This window comes from Balaenoptera physalus, assembly GCF_965194825.1.
Source record: "Balaenoptera physalus genome assembly, chromosome: 20".
NCBI classification, from domain to species: Eukaryota; Metazoa; Chordata; class Mammalia; order Artiodactyla; family Balaenopteridae; genus Balaenoptera; species Balaenoptera physalus.
The window spans coordinates 7,902,353-7,923,394 of record NC_138901.1 but is presented as its reverse complement, the minus strand read 5'-3'; the positions used below and the strand labels follow the sequence as shown (position 1 = coordinate 7,923,394).

At 46.6% G+C, this 21,042-nt stretch overlaps 1 protein-coding gene across 5 annotated transcripts in view; it reads left to right on the top strand.

The window, feature by feature from the left end:
• RNF157 (ring finger protein 157) overlaps positions 1-21,042 on the top strand; it is a 79,986-nt gene that overhangs the window by 45,530 nt on the left and 13,414 nt on the right. For 4 of the 5 annotated variants that reach the window (XR_014257313.1, XM_082440240.1, XM_082440242.1 and 1 more), the window contains exons 3-13: positions 5,660-5,748; positions 11,134-11,280; positions 11,733-11,850; positions 12,308-12,374; positions 12,680-12,723; positions 13,338-13,385; positions 15,303-15,374; positions 15,870-16,029; positions 16,163-16,275; positions 18,283-18,521; positions 19,281-19,389. Coding sequence is in view for 4 of the 5 variants with exons in the window: in XM_082440240.1 (XP_082296366.1) it covers positions 5,660-5,748; positions 11,134-11,280; positions 11,733-11,850; positions 12,308-12,374; positions 12,680-12,723; positions 13,338-13,385; positions 15,303-15,374; positions 15,870-16,029; positions 16,163-16,275; positions 18,283-18,521; positions 19,281-19,389 (1,206 nt within the window). In the remaining variant the exon portion in view is untranslated. The remainder of the gene's footprint in view (positions 1-5,659; positions 5,749-11,133; positions 11,281-11,732; positions 11,851-12,307; positions 12,375-12,679; positions 12,724-13,337; positions 13,386-15,302; positions 15,375-15,869; positions 16,030-16,162; positions 16,276-18,282; positions 18,522-19,280; positions 19,390-21,042) is intronic. The other variant, XM_082440241.1, reaches the window with a different exon arrangement.

Genomic DNA, 21,042 nt, shown 5'->3' with positions numbered 1-21,042 from the left:
AATTAGAATGGTTAGAAAATCTAGGATACATGGTTGATATATACATACATATATATGTGTGTATATGAATATATACGTATGTGTACCCCGCCACACACACACACACACACACACACACACACACACGTCCATATCCATATCCGGTCTATCTAAACCGGCAGTTCCACATTTGGCCACCAAGTGGCACTTTGCTGGTGTAAGGAAAACGAACAAGGAAACTGACGAACACCAGGATAAAAGGTCAAAGAGGCGCTAGCTCTGTATTCATACGAGCCTTGATCGCCTACCCCCTGGGGTCCACTGAAAGAGTTCCTCTGGCTGAGTGGGTACTATACTCCCATCCTGGGCTTGAGGTACTTGGGATTTAAACTATTCTGAGATTTAGGCTTATTTCAGCGCGGACACAAGCAGGCCAGTCCTGGGCTGGGGCGGGGCGGCGGGGGGAGGGGGCGCTGCTGGTACCTGAGTGCAGGGCGCCAGATGCAAGCTCTGTTGTGGGCCCCTTACAGGTGGAACTAAGAGAGGCGTGCCTGGTCCATCACCGAATCCAGGCTAGCAAAGCTCTCAGGGCATTGTGAACGTGTTGAATGAATTGGTAGATGTCTTTGTTCTTTGAAAATAATTTAGAGGAGAAACCACTGTGCTTTAGGAATATCTATCTGTAACACGTATTGGAGCATCTTGGGCAGAAGGTAAACAGTGATGAACATCTCCCCTGCTTCTGCTGGCAGTGTTATCTGACGTCACACCCTGAATGTACCTTTATGTCTTCTACAGGTGCTGTTAGCTCTTACAGACAAAAGGAATTTGTCATGCAGTGCTCCAAGAAAGCTTTCCTCTGAGAAGACCTTAGATACTCCTGTTAAAATTTAAAAGGAGTGTGGCATTAGGTATGCTTTTGTATGTACTGCTGCGTAAGCATAAGGGTGTAATCCAGAGAGTTTCGACCAGCCTCTAGAACCTGAACAGGATTCGGTATCTTTTGCAGTGATCGTTTAACGTTCAGACTCTCTCTACACTCTACTCAGGTACCTGGAACACTCCTGGGATCAGAACAACATGTAGCCTTGCCCTGCTGTAGCCAAGGCAGCTGCAGGACAAACAGCGTGGCTTTTGGATTCAAATCCTGGTTCTGGGTTCAAATCCTGATTCTGCTACTCATAGCCCTGAGACCTTGAATAATTACGTGAATCTTTTGAGTCTCAGTTTCTTTATCTGCAAAATGGGGGTGTTAATACTGATATTCTTCATTTATCCAGTCAGCCAACATATTTCTTGAGGTCCTCCTTCATTTCAGACTCTCCTCCAAGAGCTTACAGTCTGGTGGGCATGGCCGACATGTCTATTAGTGTTTAGAATATTAAGTAAGAATGTATCTAAACCAGAGAACTCCATGGTAGTGATGATAGCACAGGACATGTGAATGCATTTGCTGCCACTGGACCGTGTGCTTAAAAATGGTTAAGGTGATACATTTCATGTTATGTATATTGTATAAATTAAATAAAGTAAAATGAAAATAAAGTCTAAAGAACCCAGCATGATGCCCGGCCCATAGTAAGTTCTCAGTAAACGTTTCCCTATGTTCTCTTTTTTCATGGATGGGCGTTGGCAAGCTGTCATTGCAACAGTTACCCAAATTTTACCCCATTAAGAGGGCTTTCTTCTGGCAGCATTTCTGCTTAGGTGAATAGAGTGGAGGGACCTGAGCCTTAATTCTCTGTCAACACATTACTGACCCGGCAGGTTTGGGCCACAAGTCCCTGAGCAGACCCGATTTCCTTCTTTGCACACTAGTCTTTATAAGCCTGTATTCATTATGAAAAGTGAAAGAGAATTCTGGAAGCTGTTTTTAAGGTCCTTCATAAGGTGGTGGGAGTTTATTTACTCCAGGATGTTGTCTGAGAAATGGGAAGACGTCTCCTAAGCCCATACTGAGCTTGAGGCAAGAAGTGAGGCTACGGCTTTTGCAGAAGACCTGTGGGTCCTCCTCCATCTATGCGCCTGGCGGCATGCTGTGTGCAAGACAGAAAAGGCCACTTCTTCCCGTTTACTGGCCTAGTTGTGCCAGGGCGCTTGCATCTAAGAAAAATAAATTCTGTCTGATCTTTCTTGTCATCACTCATTCCCTGATGAGGTACAACTGGGGCTGAGAAAATTACGGTTCCAAGGTCATAAGAAAGCAAGTGGGAACTGTGGATGTGAACTGAGAAACGGTTATTGATGCTGTTCTGAGCACAGTGGATGACCGGTGAGCGGCTCCTTCAGGGCGGTGCTTGGACCCGAGTCCGTCCTGACCTTCATCTCCTTTGGTCCCAAGAAGATGTTACTTTGCTTTCATGTCACACGTATCTGTTAGCATAGGAGTGAAATCTCTGGTCTTGAATTGAACTAAGATACTTTTTTTTGCTCTAAATATGATACAGTAATGGTGCGTGTGTTAAAGAGGTACTGTAGGCAAACAAAAAAGTTCATCAGTGCCTTGCTAAGAAAAAAGAATGAACAAAGACATAGGTTAGTGTTTTCAGATCTTTTAATAACTGGTACTTCAATCCCTTCGTCATCTCTAGGTTAAGCAGCTGTATCCAGGAGCATCTTAGAGAAAGATGGAGGTAGCATGTGTTCAAACCTCAACTCTTCTCCCTAAAACTTGTGGGACTTTGGGAGGTGTTACTGAACCTGTTGCTATGTCAACATCCTTATCTGCAAAAAGGGAACAACCATCTCTCCCTCACAGGATTGTTCCAAGGATAACTAAGATAATGTATGTAAAGAGCTTAGCATAGTGCCTGGCACCTAGTAAGTGCTCAATAAATGATCATTTTAAAAGCAAAGATCACGAAGAAGCTTAGAGTCACGGTGTGCTAACCTGGCCTAGAGAGGTAGGGGAGGCGACTCTAAGATCAGAGTATTTTCTTTAGCTTGCCTCTGTTCCTGCTGTTTCCTCTGTCTTGCCTGTCATCTCTGAATTTACAAATTACGTTTATCCTTCAAGATCCCAGATCAAATACCACCTCCTCCATGAAGCCTTCCGGATTACCTCAGCCAGAAGCGATCACTTCCTTTATCGTTGCCCTTTTTGTGGCATTTCTGTTTAGTGTTACAGTTATTTGTGTAACTATATCATCTTCCTTATAATGCTGCTTCCTGAAAGAGCAGTACCTTATCTTTTCCACTTTAAGTCTCTCTTTACACCCAGCACTGAGTGTTGCCGGTAGACTCTGATTGGGTATGTGAACGGCCACTAAGGCAGAAGCTTTGGTAGGTAAGAGCCTACAAACAGGATTAGTTTCTCATAAACAGATTTTCAATGGTTTTCTTTTGGCGGGGCAGAGGGTAAAGAGCTAAAAATGTAAGTGTGGATTTATTATACTATAAGGATAGTTTATATATATAAACAATTGATCCCACAGATGCCTTTCCCTGAGCAGTGAATAACTTGTGTTCCATTGCCAGTTACCATCAAATGTAATATTCTAAATGGAAGATGAAGAACACTAATTCCCCCCCCCTTCCTTTTGTTTTTCTTTTTTTTTGCTGGGGTGGGGAGGATATAGAGGGGAAAGGGCAAAGAGTGAAGGGAAAACCTCTATTTTTTTTTGAACTCAGGTAGGAGTTAAGGATAACTCCCAAGTACCCGTGCAAATGAATATGATTAACTTCGCTACTCCAGAAAAAAATTTTAATCCCAAAGTCATTTATTTTGGCTTTAGAATAGACAAGCATTTGTGTTGGGTTTTCCTGCCTAATTACTTTTTGCTTAAGCTTATTTAAAAATTGTTTTAAATTCCTTTAGTGTGACAGCCCAGCAAAGGGGGTCGGGGGGTGTGGAGAAATGGGCCACAGATGGGATCTGAACTAGAATTTCAGCTTTCCTGTATAAAAGCCTCCTGATACGCTGCAAGCAGGAGAGCAAAGTTGGAATCAGCTTTCCGGAGAACAATTTGGCAAAATAGTTTTAAAAGTCTTAAAAATATGCTTACTCTTTGATCCAGTAATTCCACTTCTAGGAATGTCTTAAGGAAATAATCAAAGAGGCACGCAGAAATGTAGGGACAAAGCATTCACCACGACATTTATATCAGGAAAAAAAAAAAAAAGTAAAACCAACTGAAAACACTGAATAATGTGGAATTGATTAAAGTAGGCCCCTGTCTCTAATGTGTGTAGTTATATTGTCAAATTATAGGCTTTAAAACATTTGCCACATCTTTCTAAGTGAAAGAGAGACAATAAAATAGTAGGTACAGTTTGAAACAGTGCAGAGAAATGGGGGGGAGGGAGGGAAGGGGGGAGGGGAGGGAGGGAGGAGGTGGGTGGGTGGATGGGTGCCTATCCAAAAAGACACATTCTGCAAATGTTAACTTTGGTATCACTGAGTGGTGAAATTGTGGCTGATTTTGTACTTTTTTGTGTTTTTCGAGTTTTCTGCTTGAACATGTATTGCTTTGTAATCAGAAAAACCAATTATCATATATTTTAAAAGAATATATGTTTAAGGTGAGAATTCCCTGGAGGTCCAGTAGTTAGGACTCCACATTTCCACTGCAGAGGGCCCGGGTTTGATCCTTGGTCGGGGAACTAAGATCCCGCAAGATGCGCTGCATGGCCAAAAAAAAAAAAAAAAAGAATATATGTTTAAGGTATCAGTGAAAAAGTAAAATGTTGCTACACAATACCCACAAAGCAATAATCCAAATGCACAGCTGATAGCTTGGATTAAATGTATTTTCTTAAGGGTCACATTCATACACATGAAGTATCAGGGATCACCATGAATACACAAAATCAGACGTACCATAGGTTCAATTATGTTTCCCAAGTAAAACAGCAAAAATCTGTGAAGACACAGAGTTTCATCTGGACGTTCTGTTTTCTGAGACCAGCATGAGGGGGTAGACCCTTCAGAGCTAGGAGGACCACGGTTTTGCAAAGCTCCAAACACTAGTAGGTCTTCTGGGAATCATATGTAAAAAATGTTTACTGCCCAAATGACATTATAAGAATAGCGGGAACATTTTAAATCACTCTTAATCTTCTCAAAGCAGTTCCCAATGAAATGTTTTACTGTGTCCCCTTTCTTATCTCCTCATTGTCATCAACTCACAACTCCAAACCCACATGTTTAAACAGGGAAAGAGAGTGAAAGCGTAAGGTAAATGATGGACAACCACAAACCTTTGACGACCCCAAAAGAGCTCTTTGGCTCACGTTTTTTTAAAAAACTCTGCTTTATATGATCAGCTGCGGAGGAAATTTGTTCTTCACTGTTTGCAGGCCTCCACTCTGTACACATGATGGGGTTCTCTTGTGTTTGCAGTTCCTAAATTCCTCAGACACCATGTGGCTTCACTGAAGGAAAATCCTTGCAGGTCCGGCTCCCCGTTGTGTAAGATCAGGTGGAAAAGCCTTTTGTGATTAACTCGGCCACCGTGTGTCCCTTGGTATTTGGAACTTCAGTGAGAGTTTTTATTCGGTGTCCGCATTTTGAATGCTGACTCACATAAGCTTCATCTAATGGGAAAAGCAGATAAAGGTAGCGCTTTGGACACCAAGTCGGATCCCAGCTCTCCCACTAGCTGTGACCTCGAGCAGGTCCACTTACTATGGTTATCCGTCTTTCTAAACACAGTCCTCTCCCACTTTGTTTCCGACACAGTTTCCTTACGCTGCCCCTCCTCCCCAAGAACCAGTGAAGACTCTGAGAAGCCTGATCAACATCCGAAAGGATACACTAAGACTCGTCAAGTAAGTTCAAGTTCCCAGCCGGCCGGGGCCGGGTTCCAGGGGCCCTTCTTCATGAAGGGGCAGCCAACTCCCCAGGGGACTCACAGAGCAGTTTCTGCCAGACCCAGAGCCCAGCCTCTAGGCCTCCGGGCCGTGGGCTGCTTGCATGAGGGGTCTCCGCACCTAGATTGTTCAGAACTTTCTCTGATAGTCAGTGTTTGGGAAGAACTTTCACTCTCCTGGAAGCTGTCATGATTACCCCGATTTGGTGAACCTTCCAGAAAAAGAACAGTTGGAGGAGGAAGTGAATTCTGCAGATACCTCGACAAGCCTGTGTGAAGATGGGATGTTTGAATTTGGTGCAGGAAATCCTTATTTTATTGCCTATATTTCCTTTTTAATTTATTCTTAATCTCATGTGCCCTTCCTCTGGTGCACTGGGTTTGTTGTTTAATCACCACTGTCAGTACTAATTATCATCAACATCTGCCGCCTTTGTGCTGTCCCTGAGATAGCACGATTTTTTTTTTTTTTCTTTTTTTTTTTTTTTGGCTGCATGGCAAGGCTTGTGGGATCTTAGTTCCCTGACTGGGGATTGAACCCGGGCCCCCTGCAGTGGAAGCACGGAGTTCTAACCCTGGACCACCAGGGAAGTCCCAGAGATAATGTGATTTTTAAACAGATGCTGCTCTCCAGATAGCAAGTCTGTCTACTAAGACTCACTGGTTCCCTGGGGAGACAGATTTGGTTAGGGCAAACCAGAAGTCCCACATTTTTCTCAATTGACAAAGGAAGATGGCTCGGAGACCATTTTATGCTTGTATAGATCAGGGAGTTTATTTCTCTCTGATCATCTTTTTAAAATATAACCACTTTGGGGACTTCCCTGGCGGTCCAGTGTTTAAGACTTCACTTTCCAATGCAGGCCGTGTGGGTTCGATCCCTGCTCGGGGAGCTAAGATCCCACATGCCTCGAGGCCAAAAAACCAAAACATAAAACAGAAGCAATATGGTAACAAATTCAATAAAGACTTTAAAAATGGTCCACATCAAAAAAAAAATCTTAAAAAATAAATTTTTAGGAATAAAATATAACCACTTCATTGAGATATAGTTCATATACCATACAGTTCATTCATTTAAAGTGTACAATTCAGTGATTTTTTTTTTTAAGTATTTATTTTTTTATTTGGTTGCACCGGGTCTTAGTTGCGGCAGGCAGGCTCCTTAGTTGTGGCATGCAAACTCTTAATTGCGGCATTTGAACTCTTAGTTGCGGCATGCATGTGAAATCTAGTTTCCTGAGCGGGGATCAAACCCGGGTCCCCTGCATTGGGATCGCGGAGTCTTATACGCTGCGCCACCAGGGAAGTCCCCCGATTCAGTGATTTTTAGTTATTCACAGAGTTGTGCAACCATTACTACTATCTAATTTTAGAACATTTTCATCACCCGGAAAAGAAACCTGATACTCATTATTACCCGATACTCATTATTAATCATCCCCCATTTCCCCCCGAAACCCCTCTTCCCGGCCTAAGCAGCCACTAATCTGTTTTCTGTCTCAGTTTTTTAATATTTTATTTGTCCCTGAGATTTTCAGCTGCCTCAGGGGTCAACCCTGGGGACGGCGCAGCCAAGGGGAAACTCTTTTGCTGCAGAAGAGTCTGCAGCCGGGCGTCCCCCCTCCACCAGGGAGTTCCTGCCGCAGCAGGATAGATGGAGGCTACTGAGGCCTCGGGAGCCTGCCAGCTGTCAGCTGCTCCGGCCACTTGTTTCTCTCATCACATATGGTCTGCTCGCCTATTTGATGGAGACGGATTCAGGGGTCTGAGCCCCCTTGAGGTCCTGGCCTCGGACGTGGCAGCCTGGCTGCAGCTCTAGAATAAAATGAGGCAACTGCTCTGAGCTTCTGGTTCTCACCTGTAAAAGAGTGAACCAACCTTACCTTTCATGGCTGTTGTCAAAATTAAAGGGGATAATGAAAGGGAAAGCACGTGGTGATCAATAAATGTTAAGATGAAGGGTGAGTTTTGATTTTGTTTTTTCTGAGATGGGACTAAAGTAAATTCTGATTCTCAGATTTCCAGGTAAAGATGGAGGATTGAACATGCCTCTCCAAACCCCACTAAACAATAATGAGTATTTTTAAACAGCACAAATCCACAAAAATTGGGAGAGTGGGAAAGGAGCGACGGCAACAAAATTCTAGAGGCTGGGGCTTCCCTGGTGGCGCAATGGTTAAGAATCTGCCTGCCAATGCAGGAGACACGGGTTCGAGCCCTGGTGCGGGAGGATCCCACATGCCGCGGAACAGCTAAGCCTGTGCGCCACAACTACTGAGCCTGCGCTCTAGAGCCTTCAAGCCACAGCTACTGAAGTCCGCGTGCCTAGAGCCCATGCTCTGCAACAAGAGAAGCCACCGCAATGAGAAGCCCACACCCCGCGACGAAGAGTAGCCCCCACTCGCCGCAACTAGAGAAAGCCCGTGCGCAGCAACAAAGACCCAACGCAGCCAAAAATAAATTAATTAATTAATTAATTTTAAAAAAAATTTTAGAGGCTGGAAACAGGTGGTGAATGTTAAATGACTTACTAAACCTGAGAAATCAGGATCCTGAGCAAACAGAAGGAAAAGCTGAGAATCACCAGTTTGTACTATGGTTTCCCCCAGAAAGCTCAGGAATTGGCAGTTCCAGGTACCTCTGGACATCTTGGGGGTGGGGGGGCTAAAAGGAGGGGGGGTTAGTGGAAAGTCTGCTTGAGAGGTATTCAGAACCTCCCTCCCTTAGACTACACAGCCAGAACTGCCCTCCCACACCCTGGCAAAAGGCTAGCAGAGGACGCTCACTGGAAAAGTTCAAACAGAGAATCTCTGGACTTGGGGGACCGAGGCACAGCTAAGGGCTGGACTCACTACTGAAATCAGGGGGTTAAGTGAATTCAGAAACGTTGGATGTTGAGCCCTCCAGCCTGCCCCCCAACCCCAACTCTAAGCCCAGAATGCCAGCAGCCCGGCCATTGTTAGAAGAGAGGGAAACTGTTCTTTGGACAATCAGGCCCCCCCAGGTGGGAAGACCAAAGAGACTGGCTTTGGAGGTTCTGCGCCAGACCCAGATGAGTCCCCAGGGAAGCCTAGCGTCCCCAAGCCCCACCATGCACTCAGTTCCAATCAGGATTTTATTTTTTTGGGCCACGTGCCATGCAGGATCTTAGTTCCTTGACCAGGGATCGAACCCATGCTCCCTGTAGTGGAAGCGTGGAATCCTAACCGCTGGACCACCAGGGAAGTCCCCATGGACCACAGTTAGGGGGTTTAAATGTCTTAGTATGAGCAGACAACCAAAGATTCTCAGATGTATAAGGAACGCCTATCATATGAAAGACAATTGTAAAACAAGCCAACAGGGGAAAAAAGTGGAAATAAAAACTATGCAGGAAAAAAAAAAAAAAAACTATGCAGGAAGAGGAAACCTTGATTTGTAGCCTCAGAGACATAGAGAAGATACTGCCTTCTTATTTCACAGACACAGTGACACAAAGCATTTAGCAAACAAACAAGGCTCTCAGAGCTTAAAAACATAGAAATGAAAAAATCAATAGAATGTCAGAAGAAAAGTTGAAATGTTCTAGGAAGTGGAGCATAAAGGCAAAGATATGGAAAACAGAAGAGGAAAGATACGAAGAATATAAGGTCCGTTTAGAGGGTCCAACAGCCAACTAATGGCTCTAGAAAGAGAGAATGGAGACTATAGAAGGAAGGAATCACCGGTGACATACATAATTTAAGAGTTTCTACAAAGGTCCACTGACTGCCCAGCCCAATCGATGATGAAAGCGACCCTGGGAGCTAAAAGATAATGCAGCAATGCTCTGAAATGACTTTTTTAAAGTATTTATAATCCAGAATTCTTTACTCAGCCAGACTTTTTTGTTTGTTTGTTTGTTTGGCCTCGTGGCTTGCGGGATCTTAGTTCCCCAACCAGGGATTGAACCCTCATCCTCAGCAGTGAAAGCACAGAGTCCTAACCACTGGACCACCAGGGAATTCCCTCAGCCAGACTTTCAATGAAGTGTGATTGTATAATAAAATCTCTCGAAAAGTTTATCCCTCCAACACACCCCTTTTCAGGAAGCTACTGGAAGTTGTGCTCCAGCAAAATGAAAGCGTAACCCAAGAAAGAGGAAGCCAGGAGGTGCAGGAAGCATGCGATTCTCTGGGAGAGAGGCAAAAGGGACACACAGGGAGATGGGACAGGGAGATTCCAGGGTGGCGGCCATGTGCAGGTACGGAGGGATCAGGGTCCAGATGGAGCAGGTCAGAAGGACACTCCATAAGCGTCCTGCTCAAAAAGACAAGGTGCATAGAATACCTGGTACCTCTGAACGTTGAGATGTAGACAGCCGAAGAGTTTGAATTTGAATTAGTGACTAGTGCCTAAAAGACTAAGCAACTGAAAAAAAAGCAAAATGAGCACAAGCTCTAAGAAAAACTCACACAGGAAAGGAAAAATAATTAGAGATTACTCTGTGGCTGAGCTGTGAATAATGTTGATGGACTCACAGTCGTATAGACGAAGATGTACTGAGCTAACAAAATCATGGTGTATCACATGGTGGAAGGGGTGTCCCTATATGGAGCAGAGTGAGGAAAGAGAAAGTCTCATTTCCATAGTAGGAAGTCAGTAGATAATGCCTAAAACTGAAAAATTGACATGCAGATGAATGCCAAAATGGTCAGCTACAGAGGTAAAGGCGGGTTTTCTCTAAAGAAGAGGAAAAGGGACAGAAAGAGACCTGCTGGGTTTTTGTCACGAGCCTTGTGGAAACTATTTAAACTATGTGATTAGTAACTTTGACTAAAATTAAAAACTTTTTTTTTTTAAAAGCCTGGCAAGTGCACAAGGATGTTCACTGTGGCACCGTGAAATATCAGAAATCGCCTAAATGCCCCCTGATAGTGGTAACAACGTGCTCTGCCGTCATTCAAAATGAGGAAGGAAAGTGTATGATCACGGAGGGAAGCCCACAATATGTTCAATTAAAAAAAGAAAACAGGGGACTTCCCTGATGGCGCAGTGGATAAGACTCCTCGCTCCCAATGCAGGGGGCCTGGGTTCAATCCCTGGCCAGGGAACTAGATCCCACATGCATGCCACAACTAAGGAGCCCTCGAGCCGCAACTAAGACCTGGTGCAACCAAATAAATAAATATTACAAAAAAAAGAAAAAGAAAAGGAAATTCCCTGGCAGTCCAGTGGTTAGGACTCTGCACTTCCACTGCAGGGGGCATGGTTCCATCCCTGGTCAGGGAACTAAGATCCCACAAAAAAAAGAAAAGAAAAAAGATTACTTTTAAAATATTAATTTGCTACCCCGAAATGCTGAGTCTTTGTGGTTTTCTAGATGTGCCGAGGAAGTGAAGACCCCGGGGGAAGAGGCCGGCAGAGCAAAAGTCCACTACAACGTGGAGTTCACCTTTGACACGGATGCTCGGGTGGCCATCACCATCTATTATCAGGCCACCGAAGAGTTCCAGAATGGGATTGCCAGGTAAGAACAAAGGACCAGGGGAGCCACGTCCTTCCGAGACAGGTTAGGGTCTGTGCCTGACGTGCTCACCTGTGGAGGAAAACATTCTTTTTCTACACCCAGGTGAGAGCTGGTTCCTGAATTTGGATTTTCTTCTACACAGCCTTACTTCTTCACCTTTCCCCTTCAAACTATGTCATCTTGGTACAGTGACGGATATCAGCATAGTCCTTCAGGTCATCATGATGCTGTTAAAAATCTATTAAGCTACCTTTCTGTGGATATGAGGGTGGAATAGATAACTTTAATAGCATTACCAAGCAAGGGCAAAGGAAACAGATTATAAAGAAGATCTTTTCTTCTCTTTTCTCTTCCACTCTATACTGAGAACCTGTTGATAACTGAAAACAGGCATGAGACAGAGGAAACCGTCAGATAGTAACTTCTGCTTTGCTTCCCACTTTGATCAACAGCTACATCCCCAAAGACAACAGCCTGCAGTCAGAGACGGTGCACTACAAGCGTGGGGTGTGCCAGCAGTTCTGCCTGCCCTCCCACACTGTGGACCCCTCCGAGTGGGCTGAAGAGGAGGTGAGCTGCCGGCTGGCAGAGGGGACCGGCCGCTGGGAGAAAGTGCAGGGCAGGTTCTGCCCACAGACCCACAGGGCGTGGGAGCTACTCAGGACCCTGGCCAGCAGCAAAGGATAGGCCCGGGTACTCGAAGGCCATGCTCCCCTTCAGCCTTGTAACGTCTTCATGCCCTGGGAAGGATACATCTAGTTTTTCCATCCCAAAGTAGCCCATTAACCCAGGATATTTTGAGAAAGCCATGCCCAAAGGAAAGACCTGCAGGTTAGAAGCCTTTACATCTATGAGATTTTTTACAAAGAGACTGGTGGCCTTCAATGCTATGGACTTAGGTCGTTACCAGGTTGATGGATGAGGAACAGAGATGAGGTCCAGGCTTCCTGACGGGCCCTCCCTTTCTGACGGATTACTGTGCCCTTTAAATGTGTTAAGTCCCTTTTTTTTTTTCCTTTTCTTTCAGCTTGGCTTTGACCTGGACAGAGAGGTTTACCCGTTAGTGGTCCATGCTGTGGTGGATGAAGGAGACGGTACGTGTGCTTCCTGTCTTCTTTGGCTGCACACGCGCCCGTATGTAGCGTGCAGGCCTGGCAGTGGCTGCGGCCTCAGAACAACACGCCTCCCCCATGGGTATCAGGCAGTTCCCACATCCCCACGCACTCCTGCTCCCACGCTCCTCGGGCAACGAGAGTCCTATTGGGTGACGTAACCTGCCCCTTCCCGTGACAGCCAGAGGGTTCGTTTTGCCAGACTGTGGGACCCGGGGAAGGTGAGTGGAATCGAGGTGTGTTGTTGGCTTTCTTCTTCTTCATCCATGTGCCTTTATTTGTTTCAGAGTATTTTGGCCATTGCCACGTCCTGCTGGGCACTTTTGAAAAGGTCAGTGGGTAATGTTATAGGGCCTCACTTTGGTACATGTTGCTCTGTCTTTCCTGTGAGGACACGTGGAGCCCTGTTCGCTGGCTGCCTGGGCTCGGCAGAGTGGGTCCGGCTCGGAGGCTGTGCAGGGAGCTGGGGGAAGCACCACACCGGGGGCTACGCCACCAACTTGCTGCATGACCTTCAACTCCTTAGGCCTCATTTCCTCTTCTTTTTTTTTTCTTAATATTTATTTATTTATTTATTGGCTGCGTCGGGTCTTATTTATGGCACTCAGGATCTTCGCTGTGGTGCCAGGGCTTCTCTCTAGTTGTAGTGCATGGGCTCAGTAGTTGCGGCGCTCGGGCTTAGTTGCCCCACGGCATGTGGGATCTTAGTTCCCTGACCGATTCTTAACCACTGGACCACCAGGGAAGTCCATCGTTTCCTCTTCTTAAAGCAGAAGGGCTAGACTATGTGCTTGAAGACCCTTCCCGTATGAGGAGTCTGTCATTCCACACTGGCAGGGTGTGGGGGGCTGGGGGGGCCTCCAGGAGGTGTGTAGTTGAGAGAAGTAACAAAAGAACAGCTGATCCTCGTTGCCCTCCTTCATAACTGTTGTATTTTCGCTCCAGCACACAGATGGGACTTTCTGTGTCAAGCCCCTCAAACAGAAACAAGTAGTAAGTATTCGAGGGCCAGGGACTGTTGGTGTATCCCCTTCTCTCTCTCCACTCTTTTGCTAAAGCACTCTTCTTTCCCTTCCACCCCCACCCCCCTTTTTTTAAATCAAAGAAGAAAAGCAAACAGGGAATGCTTTTCTGTGTTGGAAACTACTTGGGTGGCCTGAAAGGAATACTGATTTTTGGTGTCTCTGTTGTTCCAGAATTGTTGGTGGTGAGGCAGCCATTATCTGAGCAGAGGACTTTAGAAAATGAAAGGACAAGATTTATCTCCTGAGTTTAGGTTTAGGGAGAATGTTTTTATTTAAAATGCCAGGGTGAGAAACATTTCCAGCTAAAGGATAAAAGTATTGGGGTCCAGTTCAAGGCCAGTTGGAGCTCTTGGCTTAATTTATCCCAACATTCCTTTTCTCACATTCCAAGTTTGCTGACCATCTGCCCCCTTCCAGAATGATCAGCAAGTTATGCATATATCTGCTGGAAGTCCTAACCCCCGCTGTGTGCCAGCACTTTCGTTCCACTCTTGCAGAGGCAGGAGGAGGGTCATGGAAGACAAGGAGGGGAGAGGTGTCAGTGGCATTGCCAAGGGAAGGTGGGTCATCACACAGAGGTTGTGGAGCAGTCGGGTGGGGGACAGGGTAGGCCTCGGGTTGAGATGCAAAGAAAGGGTCCCCCCCGCAGATGGGTGACAGAAACCTGAAATTCTACATCATTCATTCTTTCAGGTATTAAGTGCTCTCCACCCTTAGTGAGGTCAATAGTAGTCAGTAATACTTTAGTATAAATTTGTTGATGATGTCCTTTCCAATATAATCACTGTGTTAAAGCAAGTTTTAAGAGAGGCAGAGGAGATAACAGATCCTGAGCCCAGGGTATGGCCTGGAAAGGCCTGGCCTCAGTGAGTTGCCTCATGGGAAGGCCTGGTTCTCCAGGGCTCCTGGATGGGATGGAAAGGCTAGGGTAGCTCAAGGGAAATAGTTTATCTCTTCTTCTGTCGCAAGATTGGCATCAGCAACAGCCTTTGTCAGACTGGAGAGTGGGATGGGAAATCGGTGAGAGGCTGGGCCTTAGGGGCGGGGATCACTGGGACAGGGTGGGGGGCAGGGGAGAGGAGTGGGCAGGCATAAAGAAACAAGTGAGGGGCCAGCTTTGGCACCAACATGGCCCAAGCTAGTGGGAGTCAAACTGGGCATTGAAGTTGAGGTTCTAATTTTTTTTGGTTTTTTTGGGTTTTTTTGGCTGTGCCTCGGGGCTTGCGGGATCTTAGTTCCCCAACCAGGGGTTGAACCCAGGCCCCCTGGCAGTGAGAACGCTGAGTCCTAACCACTGGACTGCCAGGCAGTTCCCAAAGTTGAGGTTTTAAGAAGCAGGGCCAACAGGAGGGTCATATTTTGCCACGTGTTGGAGATGGGGTGGCTCCGTGGCCGGGGAGGGGGCGCAATCGGCCCCTCCTTCAAGGTCCTGCTCTCTCTTTGCTTCTGCATTTTCCCTTCCCCTCTTTTCCTTGCCCATTTCTTCTCTTTCTTTACCATTCCCATTGCTTCCCGTTTATAGTGTCTAAACTTAGCTTTTATTACATAGCCAATGCTTCTGACACATGGTCTTCCATCCTTTTCCTAGTTTCTGCCTTCCTTGACTGTCCGTGATAGCGGTCTGCAGTACGAGTGTTACTGTTGTATTGGCGCACGTTCCCTGTTGGGGATAAGGGCGGGTGAATTAAGCATTTGATTTTCGTTCCCCTCCCCAAGAGAACACATAAGTAAATAAGAGCCTCCTTCACTCTTCTAGGCCTTTGATTTTTTTCATTGTGAATCAGTAGTCCTTGGTTACCGAAGGAGGTGGGGGGGTGGGGGGTGAGTTCCCACTCATCTCTCGGTAGAACCAGCCTGCCCTTGAACTTTTCCATTTGCTCTTCAGGTGGATGGGGTCAGCTACCTCCTTCAGGAGATCTATGGAATTGAAAACAAGTACAACACGCAAGAGTCTAAGGCAAGTTCCATCCACAGTTCTGAATGTACTCTTCCCAGGAGGCAGAGTGAGAGCTTCTCTGATTCAGCCAGGATCTAGGAACTCAGCATGCCGAACTCTGGAATCCATTTGGTCCTAGAAGGGTATTTCTTCTTCCTCGTTTCAGATGATTATACTTACATAACTTTGGAAATGAGAATATAGGCTGGTTTGGATCGGTTCTTCGGCAGGGCTCTGCTCACTCGGTTCATTGCTCCCCACTTCCCTGGGTGGCCTCCCGGGCCCCTTCAGCTCCCACTGTCAGACAGGACCAGATCTCAGCCTCAGAGGATGTGCTTGAGACAAACAGTTGCCAGAAGAAGTGAAACTGAGTGTGCCAGTGCACTTGGTAAACTACCAAGTTCAATGTAGTTTACCAAGTGCATGGTCTCAGCTCTGCAGGCAGGCTACCTTCTAAAGAAAGTATGTGACGTGAGGGTCTCTGTGACGCTGGCTAAATTTCTGTCCCCCGGCCAGGTGGCTGAGGATGAAGTGAGAGATAACAGTGCCGAGTGTGTGGTGTGTCTCTCGGATGTGCGGGACACCTTGATCCTGCCGTGTCGTCACCTCTGCCTGTGTAACACCTGCGCGGACACCCTGCGCTACCAGGCCAACAACTGCCCCATCTGCCGACTGCGTAAGCCCCGGAGGCCCTGCTGGGTCCCCGAGGTCAGCCCTCGGGGGAGAAGGGGTCGTGGCTTCCGTGCGGGCTCTTGTCCATCCTGAGTCCTGCCTCACCGTGTCCTGATGGCCTGTTTTCTTCTTCACAGCCTTCCGGGCACTGCTTCAGATCAGAGCCATGAGGAAGAAACTGGGCCCCCTGTCCCCAACCAGCTTTAACCCCATCCTCTCATCCCAGACATCCGACTCAGAAGAGCATTCAGTAAGTTGGGCTTTTTTCACCTTTTGTCCTTCTTCACGTGACTTTGTGGCAAGTAATTAAACCTTGGCATTCTGAAGTACTGAGTAAGCTGGCCGAGATCACGTTGTGTTAAAAACCAGCCGATAGTACAGTGGAAAATGAGGTTCTGATCATTAAAACCTCCCCTTTCCACCTTGGGGACTCAGCGTCCAACTAACATTTACCATCCCTAGAGCTGTCAGCTTGCCATTTCACTCCGTGTCCGGGCGGATGGGGGTGGGGATGGGGTCCAGCTCTGGAACGCCCCCAAGCAGAAACAAGGGGATGATTGTTTGGGATTTAGATACAATTTACCATTTTTATCTGAATCCTCCGAGAAGGTAACTGTTTCTCTTTGTCTCATTTCGTGGCCTCGGGGACTGGGAGCAACGTAGATGAAATAATTCACCTCTGTCTCGTGGTGTAAGTGATGGTGTCAAACCTCCACGCTTTGTAGTTATAGACCAGAAGGTCTTGTCTTTAGGTTAACACGCTAGTGGAAGAGATTAATTATCAATTATTCAGTAAATGGTATTGGAATGATTAGGTAGTGCTTTAGGGAGGAACAATCAGTTTAGCACTTCACTCCTTACCAGATAACAAATTCCAGGTGGGGTAACTAGTTAACTGCACTAAAAACAGAGCAAGCCAAACATTAAAAACCTAGAATAAATTATAGATGATTCTTTAGTTGACTATGGATGGGAGAGGGCTCTCTAAGCTTGAAAACAATGGAACACTGCCAAAAAAAGAACCTGCAGTTTTTTTTTTGGCCATGCCACGCAGCATGTGGGATCTTAGGTCCCTGACCAGAAATCAAACCCGCACCCCCTGCAGTGGAAGTGCGGAGTCTTAACCACTGGACCGCCAGGGAAGTCCCGAACATGTAGATTTTATCGCATAAAAATTTTTAAACTTTAGATGTGTAAAAGATGACCAAAGTTAAAACCAAACAGCAAATCATCTAAAGAAAAAAAATGTACTCACAACATTTGCATCAGAGGAAAGGCTAGTATCTTTACCATAACTCACCTGAATGAAATAGTAGATAAATGGGCAAAGGATATATAAAAAATTTCTCAGAAGAGGAAACATAGCTGGTCAGCAGTCATTTTTTAAAAAGTCAACCACGTTAAAAATCAACAACATGCAAATTAAGATGAGAGACCATTTTTCACCTTTCACATTTAAAAACTTCCTTTTTTAAAGATACCCCATGCTGGCCAAGAAGCAATTAAAACAGGTAATCTGTACTGCTTGTAAGGGTGTAACTAGAAAGATCACTGAAAATAAACAAAACAAAACAGCTGTGTATATTAAGAGCCTTAAAAACGTTTGTACTTGGTAATCTAAGGTCTTAGAATTTAACACCCAGAAGATGATCTGAAAAAAAGAGATTTGTGCACAATAGACGAACAGATGTTCATCAAAGTGTTGTTTACGGTAGGAAATGAACACAACTAAATAGCCAGCAGCAATGGAAGAGTAAGGAAATGTATGGTATCTATGAAAAGGGATGCATGTGAAGGAAAATATTTACGTTCTGTGAGGTAAGCAGGGTATAAAATTATCATTAACACATTGATCACAACTGTGTAAACGGTACAGAGGAGAAAACTTTGGAAGAAAATAACACTAGAATGCTAACAAAAGTTATCACTTTGGGTGATTTGATGGTTGATGACTTTTTTCCTTCCTTCTTTCCACTTTTATGTATTTTCCAAATTTCCTGTGCTTAACATATATTTCCACTATAATCGGAAAACATAAACAGTATTAACAAGAAGTTCATCTGTAAGCAGAGTCAAGGAACATGCGGTTCTCTGATATTTTATCTTTCTTCTGCTTCTAATACAGAAGGTTTCCTTTGCCAGAGCCCCAGACTAGATGTAAAAGAAAGCGTTTTTCCAACGCAGAGGAAGAAACACGCTCATACCGTAAAACGAAGAGTATTTAATTAATTTCCCAACCTGTCTCTGATTCCCCTAGTCCTCAGAGAACATTCCACCGGGTTATGAAGTGGTGTCTCTTCTGGAGGCCCTCAATGGGCCCCTTACCCCATCCCCGGCAGTCCCCCCACTCCACGTGCTTGGAGACAGACGCCGCTCGGGAATGCTGCCTTCCTACGGCAGTGACGGCCACCTGCCTCCTGTCCGGACGCTCTCCCCCCTCGACCGCCTGTCCGACTGCAGCAGCCCAGGACTCAAGCTCAGAAACAGTCTCTCCAAGTGAGTAGCCAGCATGCAATAGCGTTGGCCCCGGGGTCCTTGATGAGATGCTTTCAATCCATCTTTCACCTCCTCGGTGCTGGCTCGAGTCCCAAGTCCCAGGGCAGTGTAGACCCTCTGGGCTGTTCCCAGAGCTGCTCATTGCACTGAAGACCTGGGCTAGCACCTGAGGGGAAGTTATCCCATCCCTTGGGAGAGGAAAATAAGCTGGTACCTGGGTACTCAGGAGGATCCAGACGGACGAAGCTCTCACGTGTTCCGCTGTGGGAGGAGAGTGTGGGGCATAGGGACGATGACAGGCATAGGGACGATGACAGGTATAGGGACGATGACACCGTTCGGGTCATTCAGGCCCCTGGGAGCATCACTTAGTCTGAGGACCGAAGGAACCTTGTGATCTGTATTTCTTAGGCGTTTACATCCAACTAGGAGCAAGTCATAAGTTTCCGCGGCAGAGGAAAGGAGGGTATTTTACAGATGAAAATATTGAAACCCTAAAAATGTCAGTGGTTTTCCCCCAGTTCAGACACAATTGTTTGAAGGAGCTAAAGGTAAAACTCCGATTTTCCGACGCCCAGAAGAGGTCTCAGACCCTCTGGTGCCCTTTCTCACATCCCCGCTCCTTCCTAAGATTTAGGTTCCCTTCGGTTCCCCTCAGGGCCCTCTTCTCCCTGTGACGTCTGGTTAATGGGAGGGCAGGCGAGTTCTGTTCTTTAAGGGGCATTGGCTGCAGGTGCTTCTCCCTCCGGGCTTATGCAGGTCCATCTCCCAGAATTCTTCTGTGCTGCACGAAGAGGAAGATGAGCGTTCATGCAGCGAATCTGAGACGCACCTGTCTCAGAGACCGTCAGCCCAGCATCTCAGAGAGGTAATGTGCGTTGTCCTTCCTTGTTTGGTTTTGGACTCCAGGTGCTCTCCTTCCTGCCTGCTGGCCTCTTCCGGCCCGTCTGCTCCCATTCATTCATCAAACGCCTTTTGAACACTCTCTGAGACAGCAGCAAAGGTGTCACCAGACTCAGTCTTTTATCAGTGTACGGGGCCTGTGTTAGTGACCAGGCATGATCCTTTACGCTGAGGACAGCAGCAGTGGGGAGACACAAAAGTCCTGCCCTCCTGGCGCTTACAGGCTTCGTGGTTGGGGTGGGGTGGACACAAAAGACAGCCAGTACAAAACGTATGTGTCACGTGGTACCGGGGATCCGTGTGTCACGTAAGGGTGGAGATGCTTGCTTTAAAAAGTGGTCCAGGGCTTCCCTGGTGGCACAGTGGTTGAGAGTCTGCCTGCTAATGCAGGGGACGCGGGTTCGAGCCCTGGTCTGGGAAGATCCCACATGCCGCGGAGCGACTGGGTCCGTGAGCCACAACTACTGAGCCTGCGCGTCTGGAGCGTGTGCTCCGCAACAGGGGAGGCCACGATAGTGAGAGGCCCGCGCACCGCGATGAAGAGTGGCCCCCACTTGCCACAACTAGAGAGAGCCCTCACACAGAAACGAAGAACCAACACAGCCATAAATAAATAAATAAATAATTTAAAAAAAAAAAAAAGTGGTCCATGGGGCTTCCCTGGTGGCGCAGTGGTTGAGAATCTGCCTGCCAATGCAGGGGACACGGGTTCGAGCCCTGGTCTGGGAAGATCCCACATGCCGCGGAGCAACTAGGCCCGTGAGCCACAACTACTGAGCCTGCGTGTCTGGAGCCTGTGCTCCGCAACAAGAGAGGCCGCGATAGTGAGAGGCCCGCGCACCGCGATGAAGAGTGGCCCCCACTTGCCACAACTAGAGAAAGCCCTCGCACAGAAACGAAGACCCAACACAGCCATAAATAAATAAATAAAAATTAAAAAAAAAAAGTTGTAATTACTAAATGAGATTAAAAAAAAAAAAAAAAAGTGGTCCATGGACAGGGGGACTCCCCTGGCAGTCCTATGGTTAGGACTCCGTGCTTCCACAGCAAGGGGTGTGGGTTCGATCCCTGGTTGGGGAACTAAGATCCCACATGCCACGCAGTTGCAGGCAAGAAAAAAAAGTGGTCCATGGACAGAGGAGGTGAGACGAACTGGGCAGATGTCTGAGGAGGGCGGGTTCTGGACGCAGGCGCAGCCGGTGGAAAAGCCAGGCGTCCGAGTGGAAGATGGGATCCTCTACCCTGTGCGCCCTCACAGGCTTTATGTAACAGAGGTCAGCGGGCTGTCGAGCCCACTGCTGGTAAGGCAGTGGGCTAGGTGCAGCGGAGCATAGGAAGGTGAAAAGCGATTCCTGTCCTGAGGAGCTCATGGTCCAGTAGGAGACAGGACATGTACATGAATAACAGCACCACATCTGGCACATAGGTGTTAGTAAGTGTTTGTTGAATGAATGAATGAATTTTAACCAGAGAAAAGAAGTGCTCCCAAAACAGAGACACTGACGTGCCGTGGAGGATCACGTTAAGTGGAGGGAACCACAAGTGTGATGGCGGAGCAGCGTTTGAGCTGAGTATCAAAATTTCTTAGACACGAAGAGACAGGTGAGAGAAACATTCC